Genomic DNA, 24,386 nt, shown 5'->3' on the forward strand with positions numbered 1-24,386 from the left:
GCTTGAGAGGAGCAGGAATCAGACTGGTGTCCTAGAAGTCCACAGAGAAATCACCCGCAGGGCAGAAGCGTCAGCAGCCTTATATCCAGTCCGTGACTCCACTCAGCCAGTCATCCTCATTAGACTCAGGTGCCTGATAATCAGGCTCATTAACTTCCTTTACCAGAATAGGGAGTTCACCAGACCCCAGTGACGAAGGGGAAAATGAACTCACAACAGTACCTCCCCTTGAGGAGGGGTCACCGAACCCTCAACCACGCCACCAGGGCGATCAGGGTGAGCCCGATGAAATGCACGCACCAATCTTTTGGCATGAATATCAGAGGCAGAGACCCAGGAATTATCCTCCTGACCATAACCCTTCCACTTAACCAAATACTGGAGTCTCCGTCTAGCCAGACGGGAATCCAGTATTTTTTCTACCTCATATTCCATGTTACCTTCAACCAATACAGGGTCTGGAGGTGCCACCCCAGGAACAACTGGTTCAACAAACCTCTTCAACAAGGACTTATGGAACACATTATGGATTTTAAATGTGACAGGAAGAGCCAAACGAAAAGAGACCGGATTAATAATCTCCAAAATCTTGTAAGGTCCAATAAATCTAGGCTTAAACTTAGGAGAAGCCACCTTCATAGCAATATTTTTTGATGATAACAACACCATATCACCAATCTTAAACTGGGGACCAATGGTCCTATGTCGATTGGAAAACCGCTGGGCCTTTTCCTGGGAGAGAGATAACTTATCCACCACTTGGTCCCAGATCTGGTGCATTCTCTCCACCACAGTGTCAACACCTGGGCAGGCAGAAGGCTCCACCTGCCCTGAAGAAAAATCGAGGATGAAACCCAAAGTTACAAAAAAAAGGTGACATCAAAGTGGCAGAACTAGCTCTATTATTTAAAGCAAATTCGGCCAAGGGCAAAAATGAAACCCAATCATCCTGATCAGCGGAAATAAAACATCTCAAATACGACTCCAAGGTCTGGTTTGTTCTCTCTGTCTGCCCATTGGTCTGAGGGTGAAAAGCAGAGGAGAAGGACAACTGAATTCCCAGCTTGGAACAGAAAGTCTTCCAAAATCTAGACACAAACTGAACTCCTCTGTCAGATACAATGTTCTCAGGAATCCCGTGTAAGCGAACCACCTGTTGCAAAAACAGGGGCACCAACTCAGAGGATGATGGCAACTTAGGGAGTGGTACAAGATGAACCATCTTAGAGAACCTATCACAAATCACCCAAATAACAGTCATTGTTTGAGAGACCGGCATATCAGAGATGAAATCCATTGAAATATGGGTCCATGGCCTCCTGGGGACCGGCAAAGGCATCAACAACCCACTAGAGCGAGAACAAGATTTAGACCGGGAGCAAGTCCCACAGGACTGCACAAAATTCCTGACATCATGAGACAAGGTGGGCCACCAAAAAGAGCGACTCACCAGATCTCTAGTACCAAAAATACCTGGATGACCAGCCAATGCAGAGCAATGAACTTCAGACATCACTCTCTTCTTCCACTGGTCAGGAACATACAACTTTCCACTGGGACAACGCTCAGGTTTGTCCTCCTGGAACTCTTGCAGAGCAAGTCTCAAATCGGGTGAGATGGCAGAAAGAACTACCCCTTCGCCTAAGATGGAAGCAGGCTTGGTCACCACAGGAGAATCAGCAAAGAAACTCCTAGAGAGGGCGTCTGCCTTGACATTCTTAGTTCCAGGAAGAAAAGAGACCACAAAATCAAAACGTGTAAAAAACAAGGCCCACCTAGCCTGTCTAGGGTTCAAGCGTTTAGCCGACTCTAGGTAAATCAAATTCTTGTGGTCAGTGAGGACCACAACTTGATGTTTAGCTCCCTCCAACCAATGTCTCCACTCCTCAAATGCCCATTTCATGGCCAACAGTTCCCGATTCCCCACATCATAGTTACGTTCAGATGGAGAGAACTTTCGGGAAAAGAAAGCACAGGGATTCATTTTAGATGTTACAGGATCCTTTTGGGACAAAACAGCTCCTGCACCAATCTCAGAAGCATCCACCTCTACCTGGAACGGGAGTGAGACATCAGGTTGCCGCAAAACCGGGGCGGAGGTAAATCTTCGCTTCAGCTTCTGAAAGGAAGCAACAGCCTCAGGTGACCAATTCAACACATCAGCACCCTTCTTAGTGAAATCAGTCAATGGCTTGGCAATACTAGAAAATTTTGCTATAAATTTCTGATAAAAATTAGCAAAACCCAAAAACTTCTGGAGGGCCTTCAAAGAAGTGGGCTGAACCCAATCATAAATGGCCTGTACCTTGGCCGGGTCCATTTCAATAGTTGACGGAGACAAAATAAATCCCAAAAATGAAATCCTCTGTACTCCAAAAAGGCATTTCGATCCTTTGACATACAGGGAATTCTCCCTCAAGATCTGGAACACAGTCCGAATATGTTCCACATGAGAATCCCAATCCTTGGAGAAGATCAAAATATCATCCAGATAGATAATCAAAAATTTATCGACAAAGTCTCGGAAAATATCGTTCATGAAGCACTGGAAGACAGAAGGGGCATTAGTGAGCCCAAAAGGCATCACCAGGTACTCAAAATGTCCCTCCGGAGTATTAAACGCCGTCTTCCATTCATCCCCCTGCTTAATGCGGATAAGATTATCCGCCCCCCTGAGGTCAAGCTTGGTAAACCAGCAAGCACCTCTAACTCTAGAGAATAGATCCGAAATCAGGGGTAACGGATACTGATATTTAATAGTAATTTTATGGAGGGCACGATAATCAATACAAGGCCTTAAAGAACCATCCTTTTTGGCCACAAAAAAAAAAACAAAAAACGGCACCTAAGGGTGAAGAGGATGGTCTAATATGACCCTTCTCCAACGCCTCCTTAATATAGGACCGCATAGCCTCGTGCTCGGGTACAGATAAATTGAAGAGCCGACCCTTGGGAAATTTACACCCCGGTCTTAGCTCAATTGCACAGTCATAACTCCTATGAGGAGGCAAGGACGCACTCATTCTCACTAAATATATCATAAAAGTCCGCCAAATAGTCAGGAACATCATGCGACTGAGGAGAGGTGGAAAAAACTGGAGCCTCACTAAAGGCACACAGACAACCCCAACTCACCATAGACACAGATTTCCAATCCAAAACTGGATTATGAATTTGCAACCAGGGAAACCCCAGGACAACGGCACCATGCAGACCATGCAATACCAAAAATCTGCAATTTTCTTGATGGTCTAGGGCGACCCGCATGACCACCTGGGTCCAAAACTGAGGTTTATTTTTAGCCAAGGGGTGGCATCAATCCCTCTCAAAGGGATAGGCGTCCGCAGAGGTGTCATTGGAAATCCACAATGTTTAGCAAAATCCAAGTCCATTAGGTTCAGGGCTGCTCCCGAATCCACAAAAGCCTTGGCGGAAAATGTGGACGGGGAGCAGATCAGAGTAATTGCCAGACGAAACTTAGGTTGAACACCACCCACAGAAAATGTGTGTGCAAAACGTTTCTCTCATTTAGGAGAGACAGAAATAATATGCGAGGCATCTCCACAAAAAAAAACACAGCTTATTACGCCTTCTGAACTCCTGACGTTGCTCCCTGGACAAAACTCTATCACATTGCATAGGTTCAGACACTTGTTCAACAGGTGGCAACACCTCTCGTGCAGTTCTGCGTTCACGTAAACGCCGATCAACCTGAATGGCTAATGACATAGAATTGTCAAGACCAGAGGGAACAGGAAATCCCATCATAGTATCTTTTACGGCTTCTGACAAACCCTTCTGAAAGAGAGCTGCCAAGGCATTATCATTCCAGGTAGTAAGGACCGCCCACTTTCGGAACTTTTGACAGTACAACTCTGCAGAATCTCGACCCTGGATCAATGCCAACAGGGTCTTTTCAGCCTGATCAATAGCATTAGGTTCGTCATACAACAACCCCAAAGCTTGAAAGAATGCGTTCACATTAGTCAGAATAGGATCATCTGGTTTCAAAGAAAACGCCCAATCCTGGGGATCGCCACGCAGCAAAGAGATGACAATTTTAACCTGCTGCGCGGAGCTCCCTGACGAGTTAGGCTTCAAGGCAAAAAATAATTTACAATTATTTTTGAAACTCAAAAATTTAGATCGATCCCCAAAAAATACATCAGGTGTAGGGATCTTTGGTTCAACAGCATGCGAACGAGCAAGGTAGGCGGAAATTCCCCGCACTTCTGCAGCGAGTTACTCCACACGATCAGACAATTGCTTTATCTCCATTGAGAGAGAAAAAAAAAATTCCCCCTATGGCCTCAGAGATATAGAGGAAAGAATATACACACACACCGGTTTTTTTTTTTGTGTTTTTTTTTTAAACACAATTCTTTCCTGCTATTGAGTACCCTAGGATCTGCGGTATGGCGGGTGATTCTGTTATGATTGAGTCACCGTAGGAGGCAAAAAACAGAAATGCTAGCTAAGTCCAGAAAACCAGAGAAGTTGGCAGCTATCGGATTGCAGACCCCTGAACCTGTCAACACAACTAGCAGTAGCCGTGGGGGGTTCCTACGATGCCCTAGACCCCTCGATCACAGCCAGAGAATTAAATAGGCCTAAAGAAAGAAAGGGGAAATCTAAACTGCCCCAGAGCAGACCCCAAAGCAATAGGCAGCCCCCAACATATAATGACGGTGAAGCAAGATGAAAACACTAACACAGACAGAAAGATAGACTGAGCAAAGAGGGGCCCAAGCTAACTAGGCAGAAAAGGACAGGAAGGCTGCTGTCTGCAATCCGTGAAAAACCCTATGAAAATAAGAGCCAACAGACTGACAGTGAAAAAGGCCCTGAAGACGCTAGGCTTCAAAAAGCTATGTCAGTACTCAGGAATATACTGAAGACAGAGCTACTGGCAAAAGGAGATTCAGCACACCCCAGAAGGGAATGGCAGAATACAGAAAAGCAGGGAAAACAAAAAACAAAACCAAAAGCTTAACAGGCAAAACAGAAAACTTAGCTTGAGAGGAGCAGGAATCAGACTGGTGTCCTAGAAGTCCACAGAGAAATCACCCGCAGGGCAGAAGGTCATCGGCAGCCTTATATCCAGTCCGTGACTCCACTCAGCCAGTCATCCTCATTAGACTCAGGTGCCTGATAATCAGGCTCATTACCTTCCTTTACCAGAATAGGGAGTTCACCAGACCCTAGTGACGAAGGGGAAAATTAACTCACAACAGTGTGAGCTCCAAAGGCACAGGAAACTTGGTCGAAGTTGAAGGAAAGCTGAATGCAGGGCGTTATCAGAAAATACTGGAGGCAAATTTGCAATCATCAGCCGTGTATGGGATGTACTTGGACATTCCAACATGACAATGATCCAAAACAGAAGGCCAAGTCGACCTGCCATTGGCTACAGCAAAACAAAGTGAAGGTTCTGGAGTGGCCATCTCAGTCTCCTGACCTCAATTTTATTGCGCCACTTTGGAGATATCTCAAGCATGCACTTCATGCTAGACATCCCAAGAACTGACAGGAACTGGAGGCTTTTTGCCAAGAATAGTGGGCACCTTTACCATCTGAGAAAATAAAGAACCTCATCTACAACTACCGCAAAAGACTTTAAGGCTAGTTTCACACTAGCGTTTAAACGACGCGCGCATGGCGCCGCTAAGCCACGCCCACTGTCGGCTCCCTGCCCGCCCCTTCCTGTTATCGCCTCCTCCGAGCGCAGAGGGCTCCATGCGTTATGCGCACCCTATCTTTAGCATAGGGTGCGCAGGCCGTGCGCAACTATGAATATAGCGTGCGCTGCGCATTTTTGAATGTGCGCCGTGCGCGCAAAATGCAACATGCTGCGTTCGGCGCGCACGGCGCACCTCCAAAAATGCGCACGCTATATTCATAGTTGCGCACGGCCTGCGCACCCTATGCTAAAGATAGGGTGCGCATAACGCATGCAGCCCTCTGCGCTCGGAGGAGGCGATAACAGGAAGGGGCGGGCAGGGAGCCGGCAGGGGGCGTGGCTTAGCGGCGCCGTGCGCGCGTCGTTTAAACGCTAGTGTGAAACTAGCCTAAGCTGTCATTGATGTTAGAAGGAGCAATACACGGTATTAAGAAATAGGGTATGTAAACTTTTGATCAGTGTCATCTGGATGTTTTGGGTTGTCATTATGATTTAAAAAGAGAAACACAGTAGTTTGACAATAAATGGCTTCACCCAACCACTAACCATGAGTGGAGAAAAAGTTTTGGTGTTATCATTCATATTCTCTGAGAAAAGGCCAAGAAAGCAAAAATGTTGCCGGGGTATGTAACTTTTGAGCACAACTGTATACACTGCACAGTACCACTTCTCCTATTCTGTATATATACACACTGCACAGTATCTCTCCTGATGTCCTGTATACTGGATGTAATTCTCAGTATTTGTATTATTCTGTATATATACACTGCACAGTACCACTTTCCCTGTCCTGTATGCTGGGTGTAATTCTCTGTATTTGTATTATTCTGTATATATACACTGCACAGTACCACTTCTCCTGTCCTGTATACTGGATGTAATTCTCTATTATTCTGTACATACAGTATACACTACCACTTCTCATGTCCTGTATACTGGATGTAATTCTCTGTATTTGTATTATTCTGTATATACACACTGCACAGTACTACTTCTCCTGTCCTGTATACTGGATGTAATTCTCTGTATTATTCTGTATATACACACACTTCACAGTACCACTTCTCCTGTATACTGGATGTAATTCTCTGTATTTGTATTATTCTCTATATATACACACTGCACCGTACCACTTCTCCTGTCCTGTATACTGGATGTAATTCTCTGTATTTGTATTATTCTGTATATATACACTGCACAGTACCACTTTCCCTGTCCTGTATGCTGGGTGTAATTCTCTGTATTTGTATTATTCTGTATATATACACTGCACAGTACCACTTCTCCTGTCCTGTATACTGGATGTAATTCTCTATTATTCTGTACATACAGTATACACTACCACTTCTCATGTCCTGTATACTGGATGTAATTCTCTGTATTTGTATTATTCTGTATATACACACTGCACAGTACTACTTCTCCTGTCCTGTATACTGGATGTAATTCTCTGTATTATTCTGTATATACACACACTGCACAGTACCACTTCTCCTGTTCTGTATACTGGATGTAATTCTCTGTATTTGTATTATTCTCTATATATATATATACACACACACACTGCACCGTACCACTTCTCCTGTCCTGTATACTGGATGTAATTATCTGTATTATTCTGTAAATATACTGTATACTGCGCAATACCACTTCTCCTGTCCTGTATACTGAATATAATTCTCAGTGTCTGTATTATTCTGTAAAAACTTCTGCAACAAAATCTGCAGTGTGAATCCGCCCCAATTATTTAAATTATCACAAACATTTGCACCCAAAAACTATTAAAGTAACACTTCAATTTTTTCCTATTATATACCCTAGGTTGATGACTATTTTAAAACTTTTGCAAAACGAAAATGAAACCTCTTACATTGGAGGAACAATTGCATTCAAATGACATTAGTATCATCAAATTTGTAAAATATTCAAAAAAGTTCCCCCTCTTTTTCATTTAAAAAAAAAAAAGATTTTTCGTGTTTTAATTTTAATCTATAAAGAAAATATCTTTCTAAGTTGTAACAAAAAGTGGTATTTTATTCACATCTAGAACATTCAGGAATATTTTAAAATATTTTGTAATTTAGTATTATCTTTTCATTTTCAGTGCAAAGCTTCAAGTTTTACGATCAAGAAGTGCATGACAGGTCATTCAGACAATGTCTTCTAGAAATTCCAGCAACGGTGTAAAGGCAAACGGGTCTATCTGGACGAGGAATCTGCCCTCCTATTCTCAACATAAAAGGGATCCAAGTATTCCATATGTTGAAAAGCTCTCCAATCTCATGCGGATGCCAACGAACTGCCAAATTCTTGGAAACTTCAGTTTTCTGTTCAACAGCGAGAAACGGCGACTGGATCGAATTAAAAATATGATAATGGATATAGAATTGCTCTGGAGGGAAACTCTAGACTTCCCACTTTTATCCAGTGCACTCATCAGAAAGAAACTCAATCGTCTGATTGATCTAAATGACAAAAACAAAAAGAAACCTTCTGATAAATTCACTGCAACACTTTCTCAGTTATTTGATGTCACCAACGTTAATGGAGAATGGAAAAAACTCGGAGGATAAAGAGCTCTACCTGAGGCAAGTTGAGAGTGGAGGCAAGGTTGGTTTTTCGACGCTCAAAATAGCTCCTTTGGAATCAATTCATCCAAGAAAACGAATCCGACTATCAATATTTCAAGCTCAAGTCAGCACTTCGCAATCGCAACCCACACATGATACTGTCTCTGAATCTTTACCCGAGACTCCAAAGCCAACCTCTTCTTCCGCGTCATCTTCTCCAGAACGCACACCGAAATACAAAAGAGCAAGCACTACAACAGCGAGTTTACTGGTACTGAAAAACAACATTTCTACACATAAAGCAAATAAAGTGCTTGCAACCATTGCTGAACAAGGTCATGATGTAACGGTTCCAAGTCAGTCGGGTGTCTGGAGACGAACAATCTCAGAAGGACAGAAAATGAAAACCAAAGTTTTTGAAAAACTTCAAAGCAAAGATCCCTATTGTCTCCACTTCGATGGTAAAAGAATCCAAGGGGAAGAGTATCAAGTAGTTCTGCTGAAAAATACCACAACCGAAATCAAACTCGGTATTCTGAAATGTGAGAATGGTTCTGCCACAGCTATTCACAAGGAACTACAGCTAATTGATGAATACGACGCTTGGGAAAATATTCGCATGATAATCTGCGACATGGCAGCAGTAAATACTGGTCGTTTGAACGGGATTGTAACGCTGATACAGGATGATGTCTTGAGAAAGGGCTTTCAGAAGCCACAATACATTGGCTGTCAACACCATGTACTCGACCTCCTACTGAAGCACGTCATGAATTTCCTTGTTCCAGAGTCAAAGAAGAAACCAGAACTCAATTATTTCTTCATTGACAAATTAACAGAAAACTATGCCTCACTTCAGATTGATTACCACCAAGTTGCAACAGATGATGTCAACACAGGTGAGAATCCTGGATGGCGAGATGATTTCAAGTTCTTATATGAACTATGTCAGGCATATCGTCATTACAAAACAACATCACGTTGGCCTCGAATCAGTTGGAAGAAACTCCCAAACCTGCACATGGCAAGATGGAACTCGCGAGCCGTATATGCTGTTATAGCATTTTTTCTGATACCAGAGTGGCGCCGCGTCCTCGGGATAGCATGCAACTTCATCTGCTATGAATGGGCAAATGCCTGGTTCCAGTCGCAACACTACAACGAAGCATCCTTCAATGAACTGTTAACCTCACTCACCAAGACAAAGTGCAAGAAGGCAATTAAGTGTTTGAAGGCGCACTGGTTGGTCGAGGAGTCATTAATTGACATTCCCAGATCTAACCAAAATGCTGAACGTCCTGTAAAACTGATGGAGGAACTACATGCGAAATCGAAAAAAAATTGAATTTTTGAATCTAAAATTCATAGGAAAAAATAATTTTTAAACACTTCTTTTGTACATATTGTACTTATAATTAACTGTTTTATACCGTATTTGTTAAAAAACGAATAATAAAAGTTGCTTAGTTATTACCATTATCGTTTCAATAATGCAAAATTGCATGTCCTTTTTTGGGGGGAAAAAACAATTTTTGCCTTATTTCATTTGAATGAAAGGGGGAACTTTTTTTTAAAAAACAAAAAAAAGCAATACTTATTCTTAAATAACCCATAAAAGTTCCTCCATTGCACATGGTTTCATAAAAATTTTTTTTTTGTCATTACACTAATATACCCCCTTAAAAGGGAACCTGTCACCAGAAAAGACACTATTAACCTTCCCGGTAACAGCACTAAGGCTGGTTTCACATTTGCGTTTTTTAGCGCTGGAAAAAAACGCACACCTGCGCATGCGTTTTTTCCCCTATATTTAACATGGGTGCGCATACCTGCGCGCTGGTAAGCGCATGTATGCGATTTTCATGCGCTGCGTTTTTTTGGGGTGTGCGTTGGGATTTTCCAGACGCAGCATGTTGCATTTTTTGGCCCTGCAAAAAAGCGCATGCGCACATATGCGCACGTTTTGCGCTAAAAATGGCCATTATAGCCTATGGATGCGCATATGTGCGCACTGGCATGCTCATGTATGCGTTTTTTTGCATATGCGTTTTTTTTTTTAAAACCATGGAATTTAGGGGTTTGGGTTAGAGTTAGGGTTAGTTAAGGGGGTTTAGGGTTAGGGTTATGGTCAGGGTCAGGGTCAGGGTTAAGTATGGTTTTGTTAAGGATTAGGGTCATGGTTAGGGTCAGGATTAGGGTTAAGTATGGTTTTGTTAAGGGTTAGGGTCAGGGTTAGGGTTAGGGTTAGGGTCAGGGTTAGGGTTAGGGTCAGGGTTAGGGTCAGGATTAGGGTAAAGTATGGTTTTGTTAAGGATTAGGGTCAGGGTTAGGGTCAGGATTAGGGTTAAGTATGGTTTTGTTAAGGGTTAGGGTCAGGGTTAGGGTTAGGGTTAGGGTCAGGGTTAGGGTTAGGGTCAGGGTCAGGGTCAGGGTTAGGGTCAGGGTCAGGGTTAAGTATGGTTTTGTTAAGGATTAGGGTCAGGGTTAGGGTCAGAATTAGGGTTAAGTATGGTTTTGTTAAGGGTTAGGGTCAGGGTTAGGGTTAGGGTCAGGGTTAGGGTTAGGGTTAGGGTCAGGGTTAAGTATGGTTTGGTTAAGGGTTAGGGTCAGGGTTAGGGTTAGGGTTAGGGTCAGGGTTAGGGTTAAGTATGGTTTTGTTAAGGATTAGGGTCATGGTTAGGGTCAGGATTAGGGTTAAGTATGGTTTTGTTAAGGGTTAGGGTCAGGGTTAGGGTTAGGGTCAGGATTAGGGTTAAGTATGGTTTTGTTAAGGATTAGGGTCAGGGTTAGGGTCAGGATTAGGGTTAAGTATGGTTTTGTTAAGGGTTAGGGTCAGGGTCAGGGTTAGGGTTAGGGTTAGGGTCAGGGTTAAGTATGGTTTTGTTAAGGATTAGGGTCAGGGTTAGGGTCAGGATTAGGGTTAAGTATGGTTTTGTTAAGGGTTAGGGTCAGGGTTAGGGTTAGGGTTAGGGTTAGGGTTAGGGTCAGGGTCAAGTATGGTTTGGTTAAGGGTTAGGGTCAGGGTTAGGGTTAGGGTTAGGGTTAAGTATGGTTTTGTTAAGGATTAGGGTCAGGGTTAGGGTTAGGGTTAGTAAAGTCATGGTTTGGGTAGTGTGAGGGGCCACCTAAAAATGTTGGAAAAAAACGCAAACGCGGTAAAAACGCGCTAAAAACGCATATAAACGCGCAAAAACGCTGCGTTTTTTCCTGCATGCGCACAAAAATGCTTGAAAAAAACGCAGCGTTTGTATGCATTTGTATGCGTTTTTTTAATGCGTTTTTTTGCGGGAAAAACGCGCTGCAAAAAAAAGCAAGTGTGAAACTAGCCTAAGGCTGGTTTCACATTTGCGTTTTTTTCGCGGTATTTTAGCGCTAAATAGCGCATGCGTTTTTTTTTCCTATACTTTGCATGGGATGCGCTTATGTGCGCATACACATGCGTTTGTACGCGTTTTACCGCGCATGCGTTTTTTTTTGCGGTATGCGCTCGGGCGCACAAAATGCAACCTGTTGCATTTTTTGGGCGTCCGACTTGCCTCAAAAAAACGCATGCGCGCAATGCGTTTTTTTACAGCAAGACACCCATTATAAGTCTATGGTGAGCATATGTGCGCATTGGCATGCTTATGTATGCGTTTTTTTGCACATGCGTTTTTTTTTTTTACCATTAGTTTAGACAATGGAATTTAGGGGTTTGGGTTAGAGTTAGGGTTAGTTAAGGGGGGTTAGGGTTAGGGTCAGGGTTAGGGTTAGGATCAGGGTATGGTTTGGTTAAGGGTTAGGGTTAGGGTTAGGGTATGGTTTGGTTAAGGTTAGGGTCAGGGTTAGGGTTAGTTAGGGTTTAGGGTTTGGGTTAGGGTTAAGTATGGTTTGGTTAAGGGTTAGGGTCAGGGTCAGGGTCAGGGTCAGGGGCCACCTAATGTTGGAAAAAAAACGCAAACGCGGTAAAAACGCACTAAAAACGCATACAAATGCTGCGTTTTTTCATGTATGCTCATAAAAATGCTTGAAAAAAACGCAGCAGTTGTATGCGTTTTTTCAATGCGTTTTTTGCGGGAAAAACGTGCTGCAAAAAAAAGCAAGTGTGAAACTAGCCTTAGCCCAACACTGCGGGGAGAAAATGAACTTTGCACCCCTTGCCAACATTGCAGCTTTACTCACGGGAGCGGTGCCGGCACTGGTTCAGTCACCCCTCTGGTATACAGAGCGGTGGCTGTAACCACGCCCCTAACCCTGTCTGATGCTTACTATACATTGGGGCCTCTTATCTCTCAGGGCAAGGGGTGTGGTTACAGCTGCCACTTTCTATACTGTATACAACAGGCATCATCCCCGTGACTGAAACTGGAAAGCTGCCAGGTAGAACAAATTTTATTTTCTTCTCTCAGCGTTCGGCTAAGTGCGGGCACCGGGCAGGTTAATAATGCTATAACATGTCAGAGGAGGGAGAAATGTTGTCCCCAAGCCGCCCTCAGTACCTCTTCCATCCCCCGGGCCCTCCTGCTCCATCACCCTGTCCTCCAACTCCTCTACATGAAAAAATGACTGCCGCATGCGCAGTGCACCCTTTGAGGGCTGCCGGCCAGCACCCGGCAACAGCTGAAAAATTTCTGTCATGATCCAGGCCGGGTTTAGTTTTCTCTCTCCTTTATCGGTGTGGTCATATCAGGGATTAATTTTCCCTGCCTCGTTCCGGTGTCAGCCCCACTATATATCTGTGCTGCAACCTTTGTGCAGTGCCAGTTTTATTGCTTGGCTTTGGCATGTGTAGCTGGTTCTGGTGAGTTCCTGATTTGTCCTGCTGCATACACCTGACTCTACCTGTGTCTGTTTACCTTCCTTCTGCCTGCCCCTGCTCCTTATCTCTCTGTGTATTTGGATTCCTTGGTATTTGACTTTGGCTCATCCCTGACTTGATTTGTCTATCCCTTCTGATACCTCTGCTACTGACCGGTACTGACCTGTTTCTCTCTCCTGACACAGTGTTTTGGATTTCCCCCTTTGCACTACGTTATTCTCTGGTTACGACTTGGCTCTGACTATTCTGCTCTCACCTAGTGGTTGTTTCACTGTGTTACTGCTGGTCTGCTTGTGAGCTGGATAGTCAACTCCCTCTCATCTTTGCTGTCATCTAGAGACGTAGGTGTACTCTGTTTTAACCCTTCCGTAACACAGTTTAACAATTTCATGTTGGTTCCAGACATTTGGTCACTGTGATAGATTCTATCACAGTGATCAAAAGCCCAATAACTAGTAAATGATATCTGTGTCATTCCCTTAGTCAGATTAAATTTGTTTTACTTTATAATTTTTATTTTTTTCATTCTTTACCGTTAGGGTTGGGTTTAGGCTTAGGTTTAGTGTTGGGTCTATGGAGCACCCACCAGGGCCGTGGGGATACTCGGTACTAGGCCGGTTCTTAAGGGGATGTGTCACGGCAGCTCTCCACAGGTAGAGCTTAGCCCCAGCCCAGGGCAATTATATTGCTAAAGATGGTGATGATGGATGGTGCAGTAAATAACTCTGAGGCACAGCAGTGTGCAGTTTCCACACTTTTACTCACGGTTTCAAGTGCAGGCCGGGAGACTAGTTACAGATGACAATGGAGGTGTTAGGCGTCGGGTTCCTGCAGCGGCTCAGCAGGAATCCGGAGCCTCACTTTCTGCGGTCTCTCATTGTCTATCGACCGCAGAGGAGATTGCTCAGCAGTCTCAGCGACCCAGATGCTCTGCCCAGACCTGTTCTGTGGGTCTGGCTGTTGCTGCCACCTTTAGGTCAGCAATAGCAATGCAGGCTGGTTTGCAGCAAAATGCTCCAGAGGCTAAGTCCTCTCATCGCTCTACTGGGCATGCTCACGAGACGATCTCCCATTGGAGATCGGGAGTCACATGCTCAGGTCCTTCTCCTGATCTCATTGGTCCATCTCAGAGATCTGGAAGGTCCCGGAAGCGCATGGCTATAAAAGGTTCGCATGGCCGCTCGGCCATGTGCTAGTATAGTCTCTAGTTGCTACTGTGTGAATGATGATGGATGCATGAACCTGCAAATGACTCATTAAGATCCCCTTCCTCTGATATTACGAGTGTGTATAGGGACTTAGCTTTAGAGTCTGCGCCACCTAGTGGCAAGCTACAAGCCACAACAGCATCTTCCACAGGACTAGCGTCCGACAGTGCGCCTGCTACAGGGCATTGTCAATTAGCGGCAGTGTCTGTCGCCGCGCTGCAGTCTGCAGCTCCTCTCGGCGTCCGCAGTTGTGATGCCGCACGCACGGTAGGTCTAGACGGATTCTGACCCTCTGCCTAGGGTCCAGCTCCTGTGACCACATACCGTGCGTGCACTTCTCTGAGACCTGTGAGTCCAACAGGATCAGGTTTTATGTTAATGCTTTAGGCGTCTCTGAAGCCAACAGAGTTCGCCCAGCGCACATCGGGTGACGTCCAACCCTCGTGCGATAATACCGCCATATTTAGTGTTCGCCATTATCTAGCAGCAGTGATAACACCTTCTGCATGGTGGACCCCGAGCGGTGAACGCACTTTATTATTTATTAATTTAGTGCGTTCCGCCGTTCCTAACAGGAGGTCCAGGGAGCCTGGAAGCAACTTATGATCCACTAAGCCACATGGCTTTTGAGGCCTCCTTACTGCACTGTCCTCTGGGGTCCTTGCTGCCTAAAGCTATGCTCAGTCCTCTGTTCCTTATTGTTCTGAAGTACTTGCTCGTATGGCAGGCAGCTTGAGCCTATTGCAAGTGTCACTCCTTTACGGCGGCTCCGGGCTCTGGTCTGCTGCTGTGCCTTTGGGTGTTTGCTGGGCCAGGAGACCTGCAATCCTCTGCCCTTCGGATTTAGCTGCTGGGACTATTGTACCCATCAGCCACGGACTCCGGCGTCCAGTCTCTAGCGCTGTACTCTGGGGTGAGCTTGGTCACAGCTCCACTTCCCAGGTTCGCTTTCACTTCTCCTCTCTCCACTCAGACTCTGTCTCTCTCAGTTCCAGACACTGACTGACCCCTCCCCCAGGCCAGAACTCAGAGAAGTTGCCCTGAAACCAGGTTTAGAGCTCCCCCTTCTGGTGTGGAGTCAGGAAAAGTGTGTGATGTAAGTGTTATCTGGTCCTAAAAGTCAATTTCAACCCTCTAATGAGCCTTGCTACATAACGTAGGATAAAAGCCAAAACCAAAATATCAATTTGCAGACACTGTCTACTGCCCTTTGTCAGTGAAAAGTGTGAATCTGGTTTGACTGGGTGGGAGGTGTCAGGGATAACGTTTCTCCTTGTGGAGTGCCAAGTGAAAACTAGAGCAGCGACTTTACAATATATAGGCTTCTCAAGGTCTATTGAAATCTGAATTTGTCCTTAAAGAAACAGGTTTTGTACATTTGTTGAAAACAAAATGAGAAAATGCTGCTAAACTTTTTACCCCTCTAACATCCTAACAAAATAAAACGATAAATGCATGTCATATCAAAATTTTTTACCACTATCATGAAGTACAATATCTCACGAAAAAAAATAATCTCAGAATCACCGGGATCCGTTGAAGCTTTTCAGAGTTATTACCTCATAAAATGACACTGGTCAGATATAAAAAAAATGTCCTGGTTATTATGTGTGCAGTACATCTATTACATTTTTCTTTTCCCGACTCTATTTCCATCTTCAACATCATCACCACTGAACGGAGTTCTGACTAGCCAGCTCACACACCATGTTCTAAGTGTAATGGAAGTTTCTTTATCAAGTCCATGGGAGCAACAATTTGAGTTTTATGGACTTTAATTGAAAAACTGACTTTTGGTGCACACAGAAGATGCCATGTGAGCCAGCTAGAGAGGACTGTGGTTGCAAGGTGAAGTAGTGGAGTGGAACAATGCTGAAAATGGGAGAAGGCAGTGATCGGTAAGTATTTTAATACGTGCACTGACTGTACACATCATAACTAAGGCTATGAGGGTAAATAATAAAAATAACTGTCAAAGAGTTAATTCAAAGTCTGTTTCGTATTATGAAAATAGAAAATTTGCAGAGACAAACTTAAAAATGTTATTGCTTTAACCCCTTCCTGACATGAGACGTACTATCCCGTCCACGGTACCCGGGCCCGTATGACCGGGGACGGGATAGTACGTCTACCGCGATCAGCGGCGCCCACGTGGTGAGCGCCGCTGATCGCGGCCGGGTGTCAGCTGATTATCACAGCTGACACCCGGCACTATGTGTCAGGGGCGGTCACGGACCGCCCCCGACACATTAACCCCTTGCACACCGCGATCAAACGCGATCGCGGTGTACCGGGAGTTAAAGGGAAGCATCGGCAGGGAGGGGGCTCCCTCCGTGCTTCCCTGAGCCCCCCACGGCAGCGCAATGTGCAGCGCTGCTGCGGGGGACTCCCATCCTCCAGGCCCCCGAATCCAAGATGGCGACGGGGGCCTTCGGGGGCCTGGGGAAGCTGGCTTCCTCAGTGCCTGCAAAGCGCAGGCATGAGGAAGTCTTGTGCACTGCCTGTGACAGATTGCTGATCTGTCACAGTGATCTGTGATGTGACAGATCAGCGATCTGTCACAGGACAGTGATGTCCCACCTGGGACTATGTAATAAAGTAAAAAAAAATTTAAAAAAAAAGTGTAAAAATAAATTAAAAAAAATCGCCAAATAAATTAGTAAAAAAAAAAAAAAATATTCCCCAATAAATTCATTTTTTTAAAATAATAAAAAAAAAAAACAATAAATGTACACATATTAGGTATCGCCGCGTCCGTAACGACCTGCCCTATAAAACTGTCCCATTAGTTAACCCCTTTAGCGAACCCCTTAAAAAATAAAAATAAAAAACGAAGCAAAAAATAATGATTTATTATCATACCGCCAAACAAAAAGTGCAATAACGCGAGATCAAAAAGACGCATATAAATATCCATGGTACCGCTGAAAACGTCATCTTGTCCCGCAAAAAACAAGCCGCCACACAGCATCATCAGCAAAAAAATAAAAAAGTTATAACTCGCAGAATAAAGCGATGCAAAAATAATTATTTTTTATATAAAATAGTTTTCATTGCATAAAACCGACAAAAACATAAAAAACGACCTAAATGAGGTATCGCTGTAACCGTACTGACCCGAAGAATAAAAGCGCTTTATCAATTTTACCGCACGCGGAACGGTGTAAACGCACCCCCCCCAAAAGAAATTCATGAAACGCTGGTTTTTGTTCATTCTGCGTCCCAAAAATCGGAATAAAAAGCGATCAAAAAATTTCACGTGCCCGAAAATGGTACCAATAAAAACGTCAACTCGTCCCGCAAAAAATAAGACCTCACATGACTCGGTGGGTCAAAATACGGAAAAATTATAGCTCTCAATATGTGGTGATGCAAAAACTATTTTTACAATAAAAAGCGTCTTTTAGCGTGCGACAGCCGCCAAACATAAAAACCGCCATAAATAGTAAATCAAACCCCCCGTTATCACCCCTTTAGTTAGGGAAAAATAATAAAATAAAAAAAATGTATTTATTTCCATTTTTCCATTAGGGTTAGGGCTAGGGTTAGGGCTAGGGGTGTGTTGGGGTAGGGTTAGGGCTAGGGTTAGGGCTAGGGTTAGGGTTAGGGCTAGGGCTAGGGTTAGGGCTAGGGCTAGGGCTAGGGTTAGGGGCGTGTTGGGGTTCGGGTTGGAGTTAGAATTGGGGGTTTCCACTGTTTGGGCACATCAGGGGCTCTCCAAATGCAACATGGCGTCTGATCTCAATTCCAGCCAATTCTGAGTTGAAAAAGTCAAATGGTGCTCCTTCCCTTCCAAGCTCTGCTATGCGCCCAAACAGTGTTTTACCCCCTCATGTAGGGTATCAGCCTACTCAGGACAAATTGCAAAACAATTTTTGGGGTCCAATTTCTCCTGTTACCCTTAGGAAAATAAAAAATTGGGGGCAAAAATATAATTTTTGTGGAAGAAAAATGATTTTTTTATTTTCACGTCCGAGTGTTATAAACTTCTGTGAAGCACTTGGGGGTTCAAAGTGCTCACCACACATCTAGATAAGTTCCGTGGGGGGTCTAGTGTCCAAAATGGGGTCACTTGTGGGGAGTTTCAATAGTTTAGGTACATCAGGGGCTCTCCAAACGCACATGACAACCGCAGACCATTCCATCAAAGTCTGCGTTCCAAAACGTCACTGCTTCCCTTCCGAGCCCCGACGTGTGTCCATACAGTAGTTTTCTCCCACATATGGGGTGTCAGCGTACTCAGGACAAATTGGACAACAACTTTTGGGGTCCAATTTCTCCTGGTACCCTTGGGAAAATAAAAAAAATGGTGACTAAAAGATCATGTTTGTGGAAAAAATACGAATTTTTTATTTTCACGCCCGGGCGTTGTAAACTTCTGTGAAGCACTGGGGGGGTCAAAGTGCTCACCACACATCTAGATAAGTTCCTTGGGGGGTCTAGTTTACAAAATGGTGTCATTTGTGGGGGGTTTCCACTGTTTAGGTACATTAGGGGCTCTCCAAAGGCAACATGACACCCGCAGACCATTCCATCAAAGTCTGCATTCCAAAACGTCACTACTTCCCTTCCGAGCCCTGACGTGTGCCCATACAGTAGTTTTCTCCCACATATGGGGTAGCAGCGTACTCAGGACAAATTGGAAAACAACTTTTGGGGTCCAATTTCTCCTGGTACCCTTGGGAAAATAAAAAAAATGGTGACTAAAAGATCATGTTTGTGGAAAAAATACGAATTTTTTATTTTCACGCCCGGGCGTTGTAAACTTCTGTGAAGCACTGGGGGGGTCAAAGTGCTCACCACACATCTAGATAAGTTCCTTGGGGGGTCTAGTTTACAAAATGGTGTCATTTGTGGGGGGTTTCCACTGTTTAGGTACATTAGGGGCTCTCCAAAGGCAACATGACACCCGCAGACCATTCCATCAAAGTCTGCATTCCAAAACGTCACTACTTCCCTTCCGAGCCCTGACGTGTGCCCATACAGTAGTTTTCTCCCACATATGGGGTAGCAGCGTACTCAGGACAAATTGGAAAACAACTTTTGGGGTCCAATTTCTCCTGGTACCCTTGGGAAAATAAAAAAATGGTGACTAAAAGATCATGTTTGTGGAAAAAATACGAATTTTTTATTTTCACGCCCGGGCGTTGTAAACTTCTGTGAAGCACTGGGGGGGTCAAAGTGCTCACCACACATCTAGATAAGTTCCTTGGGGGGTCTAGTTTACAAAATGGTGTCATTTGTGGGGGGTTTCCACTGTTTAGGTACATTAGGGGCTCTCCAAAGGCAATATCACACCCGCAGACCATTCCATCAAAGTCTGCATTCCAAAACGTCACTACTTCCCTTCCGAGCCCCGACGTGTGCCCATACAGTAGTTTTCTCCCACATATGGGGTATCAGCATACTCAGGACAAATTGGACAACAACTTTTGGGGTCCAATTTCTCCTGGTACCCTTGGGAAAATAAAAAAATGGTGACTAAAAGATCATGTTTGTGGAAAAAATACGAATTTTTTATTTTCACGCCCGGGCGTTGTAAACTTCTGTGAAGCACTGGGGGGGTCAAAGTGCTCACCACACATCTAGATAAGTTCCATGGGGGGTCTAGTTTCCAAAATGGTGTCATTTGTGGGGGGTTCCACTGTTTTGGTACATCAGGAGTTTTCCAAACGCGACATGGTGTCCGATCTCAATTCCAGCCAAAAACGTCAAATGGCGCTGCTTCCCTTCCGAGCTCTGCCATGCCCCCAAATAGTGGTTTACCCCCACATGTGGGGTATCAGCGTACTCAGGACAAATTGCACAATAACTTTTAGGGTCCTGTTACCCTTGGAAAAATAAGAATTGAGGGTGAAAAGATCATTTTTGTGGAAAAAATATGATTTTTTAATTGTATGGCTTTATGTTATAAACTTCTGTGAAGCCCATGGGGGTTCAAAGTTCTCACCACACATCTAGATAAGTTCCTTAGGGTGTCTAGTTTCCAAAATGGTGTCATTTGTGGGGGGTTTCCACTGTTTTGGTACATCAGGGGTTTTCCAAACGCGACATGGTGTCCGATCTCAATTCCAGCCAAAAACGTCAAATGGCGCTGCTTCCCTTCCGAGCTCTGCCATGCGCCCAAATAGTGGTTTACCCCCACATGTGGGGTATCAGCGTACTCAGGACAAATTGCACAATAACTTTTAGGGTCCTGTTACCCTTGGAAAAATAAGAATTGAGGGTGAAAAGATCATTTTTGTTTAAAAAATATGATTTTTTAATTGTATGGCTTTATGTTATAAACTTCTGTGAAGCCCATGGGGGTTCAAAGTTCTCACCACACATCTAGATAAGTTCCTTAGGGGGTCTAGTTTCCAAAATGGTGTCATTTGTGGGGGGTTTCCACTGTTTTGGTACATCAGGGGTTTTCCAAACGCGACATGGTGTCCGATCTCAATTCCAGCCAAAAACGTCAAATGGCGCTGCTTCCCTTCCGAGCTCTGCCATGCGCCCAAATAGTGGTTTACCCCCACATGTGGGGTATCAGCGTACTCAGGACAAATTGCACAATAACTTTTAGGGTCCTGTTACCCTTGGGAAAATAAAAATTGGGGTGAAAAGATCATTTTTGTGGAAAAAATATGATTTTTTAATTGTACCGCTGTACGTTATAAACTTCTGTAAAGCCCTTGTGGGTTCAAAGTTCTCACCACATATCTAGATAAGTTCCTTGGGGGGTCTAGTTTCCAAAATGGGGTCACTTGTAGGGGGTTTCCACTGTTTAGGTACATCAGGGACTCTCCAAACGTGACATGGCGTCCAATCTGAATTCCAGCCAATTTTGCATTGAAAAAGTCAAACGGCGCTCCTTCCATTCTGAGCTCTGCCATGCGCCGAAACAGTCGTTACCCCCCACATATCAGGTATCTGCGTACTCAGGACAAATTGCACAATAACTTTTGCAGTTCAATTTCTCCTGTTACCCTTGGTAAAATAAAAAAAATTGAACCTGAAGTATTTTTTTTATGAAAAAAAGTTAGTTGTTCATTTTTTTTTAAATATTCAAAAAAATTCCTGTGACGCACCTAAAGGGTTAATAAACTTCTTGAATGTGGTTTTGAGCACCTTAAGGGGTGCAGTTTTTAGAATGGTGTCACTTTTGTGTATTTTCTATCATATAGACCCCTCAAAGTGGCTTCAAATGTGATGTGGTCCTAAAAATAAAATGGTGTTGTAAAAATGAGAAATCGCTGGTCAACTTTTAACCCTTATAACTTCCTAACAAAAAAAAATTTTGGTTCCAAAATTGTGCTGATGTAAAGTAAACATGTGGGAAATGTTAGTTATCAAGTTTTTTGTGTGCCTTATCTCTGTGATTTAAGGGCATAAAAATTCAAAGTTGGAAAATTGCGAAATTTTCAAAATTTTCGCCAAATTTCCGTTTTTCTCACAAATAAACGCAAGTTATTTGAATGAAATTTTACCACTAACATGAAGTACAATATGTCACGAGAAAACAATGTCAGAATCACCGGGATCCATGGAAGCGTTCGAGAGTTATGACCTCATAAAGGTACAGTGGTCAGAATTGTAAAAATTGGCCCGGTCATGAACGTGCAAACCACCCTTGGGGGTGAAGGGGTTAAAGGATAAAGCTATTTATAATTGAATCTGCTGTCCTTCATACATATCTGGTGCCGTAATCTATTTGATATAGCCATATCATGTTCATAATGACTTTAATTAGGATCATAGATTAGACCATATGGCAGCAGCTGAAGCAATATGAGTGGCGAAATTTGATTATACGTATAAGGCTTCTAGGTTCATATAGCAGCATATCAGACTTCACTTTTGGGCAGTGAGTAGCATCATTATATTACCTATGTGCATGATGAATTATATGGCCGACTCTTAAGCTAAAATCTTAGAGTCAAGCGATACCATATGGATGGCTTAATGCGTCTGAAACTCCACTCACCTTGATGCCCAATAACCACACAAATTTGCTTCAAATTTTGTGGCCTTTGGGGATTACGGTAGGTAGTGATGAACTGATTGATACGTGGAGGATCAAGTCAAATTTCTTGAAATTGCAAATGAAATCGAACACCGTGTGATTCAATTTGTGTGAATTAGAGCCAAAAAAAATGCCCAGTGTTATTTTACACACTGCTGAATCTGAATCAGTCGTGCTGATTTCCCTATATTGCCCTGCAGAAATCAGATCAAATAGTCTAGCCCAGCCAATCGGGGGTCTTTCATAGCCAGTATAAAAAATAGGGGCCAGCCAAGGAAGGCCATTTTATACTTGTATTGTGTAGGGATAGGAACTCAAAGCACACAGCATAGGGATAGGAAAAAGCAGAAAGCAAAAGTGAGGCTCCATCGCATGCATCGAGCTCCACTGCTCGCCTACCAGTAAAGGCCTTGAAGATGAATTAATAATGACATGGCTCCTGTCTTCACATGAACCTAAACCATATTGAGAATTTGTGGGCTCTTCTTAAAATGGAGTATTGTACACCTGTCTCAGCTTGGCAGCGCTTCGCCTCCTTCCCCTATGCACGTTGGTTTTTCAAGTGGCCCGGTGTGCCTTCATGACATCGTGTTCCTAGGCCTTTTAATGCCCATTTGGACAAACTCCTGTGTCTGAACGTTAAGCCAGAACTGTATACTACAAACTTGTGTTTTGACTATGACTTTATCCAAATACTCAGTTTCTTCATAACTTCTGTGAACTCATCTTCATTTGTTATGAATGAGTTACCGTAGGAGGCAAAAACAGAAATACTAGCTAAGTCCAGAAAACCAGAGAAGTTGGCAGCTATCGGATTGCAGACCCCTGAACCTAACAACAACAACAACTAGCAGTAGCCGTGGGGGGTTCATACGGTGCCCTAGACCCCACGATCACAGCCGGAGAACTAAATAGCCTAAAGACAGAAAGGGAAATCTAAACTGCCCCAGAGCAGACCCCAAAGCAATAGGCAGCCCCCAACATATAATGACGTGAAGCAAGATGAAAAAACACTCACACAGATAGAAAGATAGGCTGAGCAAATGATGGGGCCCAAGCTAACTAAATAGGACAGGACAGGAAAGCTGCTGTCTGCAATCCGCCAAAAACCCTATCAAAACAAAAGCCAACAGGCTGATAGGGAAAAAGGCCCTGAAGACGCTAGGCTTCAAAAAGACTATATCAGCACTCAGGTATTTTCTGAAGACAGAGCAAAAAGGAATTCAACTCACCCCAGCAGGGAATGGCAGAAATTCAGAAAAACAAGGCAAAACAAAACAAAAACAAAACAAATGCAAAAAGCAGTGCAGAAAACTTAGCTTTTGAGGAGCATGAATCAGACTGGTCTCCTAGAATCTCTCAGAGAGATCACCAGCAAGGCAGAAGGGCCTCGGCTGCCTTATATCCAGTCAGCAATTCCCGTCACCCAGTCATCATCATCATACCCAGGTGCTTGGTAATCAGCCTCACTACCTTCCTTCACCAGAAGAGGGAGTTCATCAGACCTCAATGGTGAAGGGGAAAATGAACTCACAACAGTACCTCCCCCTTGAGGAGGGGTCACCGAACCCTCATCCACGCCACCAGGGCGATCAGGGTGAGCCCAATAAAAGGCACGCACCAATCTTTTGGCATGAATATCAGAGGCAGAGGCCCAGGAATTATCCTCCTGACCATAACCCTTCCACTTAACCAAATACTGGAGTCTCCGTCTAGCCAGACGGGAATCCAGTATCTTCTCTACCTCATATTCCATGTTACCTTCAACCAATACAGGGTCCGGAGGTGCCACCCCAGGAACTACTGGTTCAACAAACCTCTTCAACAAGGAATTATGAAACACATTATGGATTTTAAATGTGACAGGAAGAGCCAAACGAAAAGAGATCGGATTAATAATCTCCAAAATCTTGTAAGGTCCAATAAATCTAGGCTTAAACTTAGGAGAAGCCACCTTCATAGTGATATTTTTTGATGATAACCAAACCATATCACCAACCTTAAACTGGGGACCAATGGTCCTATGTCGGTTGGAAAACCCCTGGGCCTTTTCCTGGGAGAGAGATAACTTATCCACCACTTGGTCCCAGATCTGGTGCATTCTCTCCACCACAGTGTCAACACC

At 43.9% G+C, this 24,386-nt stretch overlaps 1 protein-coding gene across 2 annotated transcripts in view; it reads left to right on the forward strand.

The window, feature by feature from the left end:
- The window catches only part of NTMT2 (N-terminal Xaa-Pro-Lys N-methyltransferase 2), a 395,867-nt gene that overhangs the window by 203,235 nt on the left and 168,246 nt on the right, over positions 1-24,386 (forward strand). The window contains exon 2 of one of the 2 annotated variants that reach the window (XM_073558014.1): positions 7,785-9,676. The exons of the other annotated variant lie outside the window; for it this stretch is intronic. Within the exon in view, the coding sequence (XP_073414115.1) occupies positions 8,150-9,595 (1,446 nt within the window). The 5' untranslated portion in view covers positions 7,785-8,149 and the 3' untranslated portion in view covers positions 9,596-9,676. Of the gene's footprint in view, positions 1-7,784; positions 9,677-24,386 lie in introns of those variants that run through there. 2 annotated transcript variants of the gene reach the window in all.

This window comes from Dendrobates tinctorius, unplaced genomic scaffold, assembly GCF_039654945.1.
Source record: "Dendrobates tinctorius isolate UK_male_01 unplaced genomic scaffold, ASM3965494v1 ptg000012l, whole genome shotgun sequence".
NCBI classification, from domain to species: domain Eukaryota; kingdom Metazoa; phylum Chordata; class Amphibia; order Anura; family Dendrobatidae; genus Dendrobates; species Dendrobates tinctorius.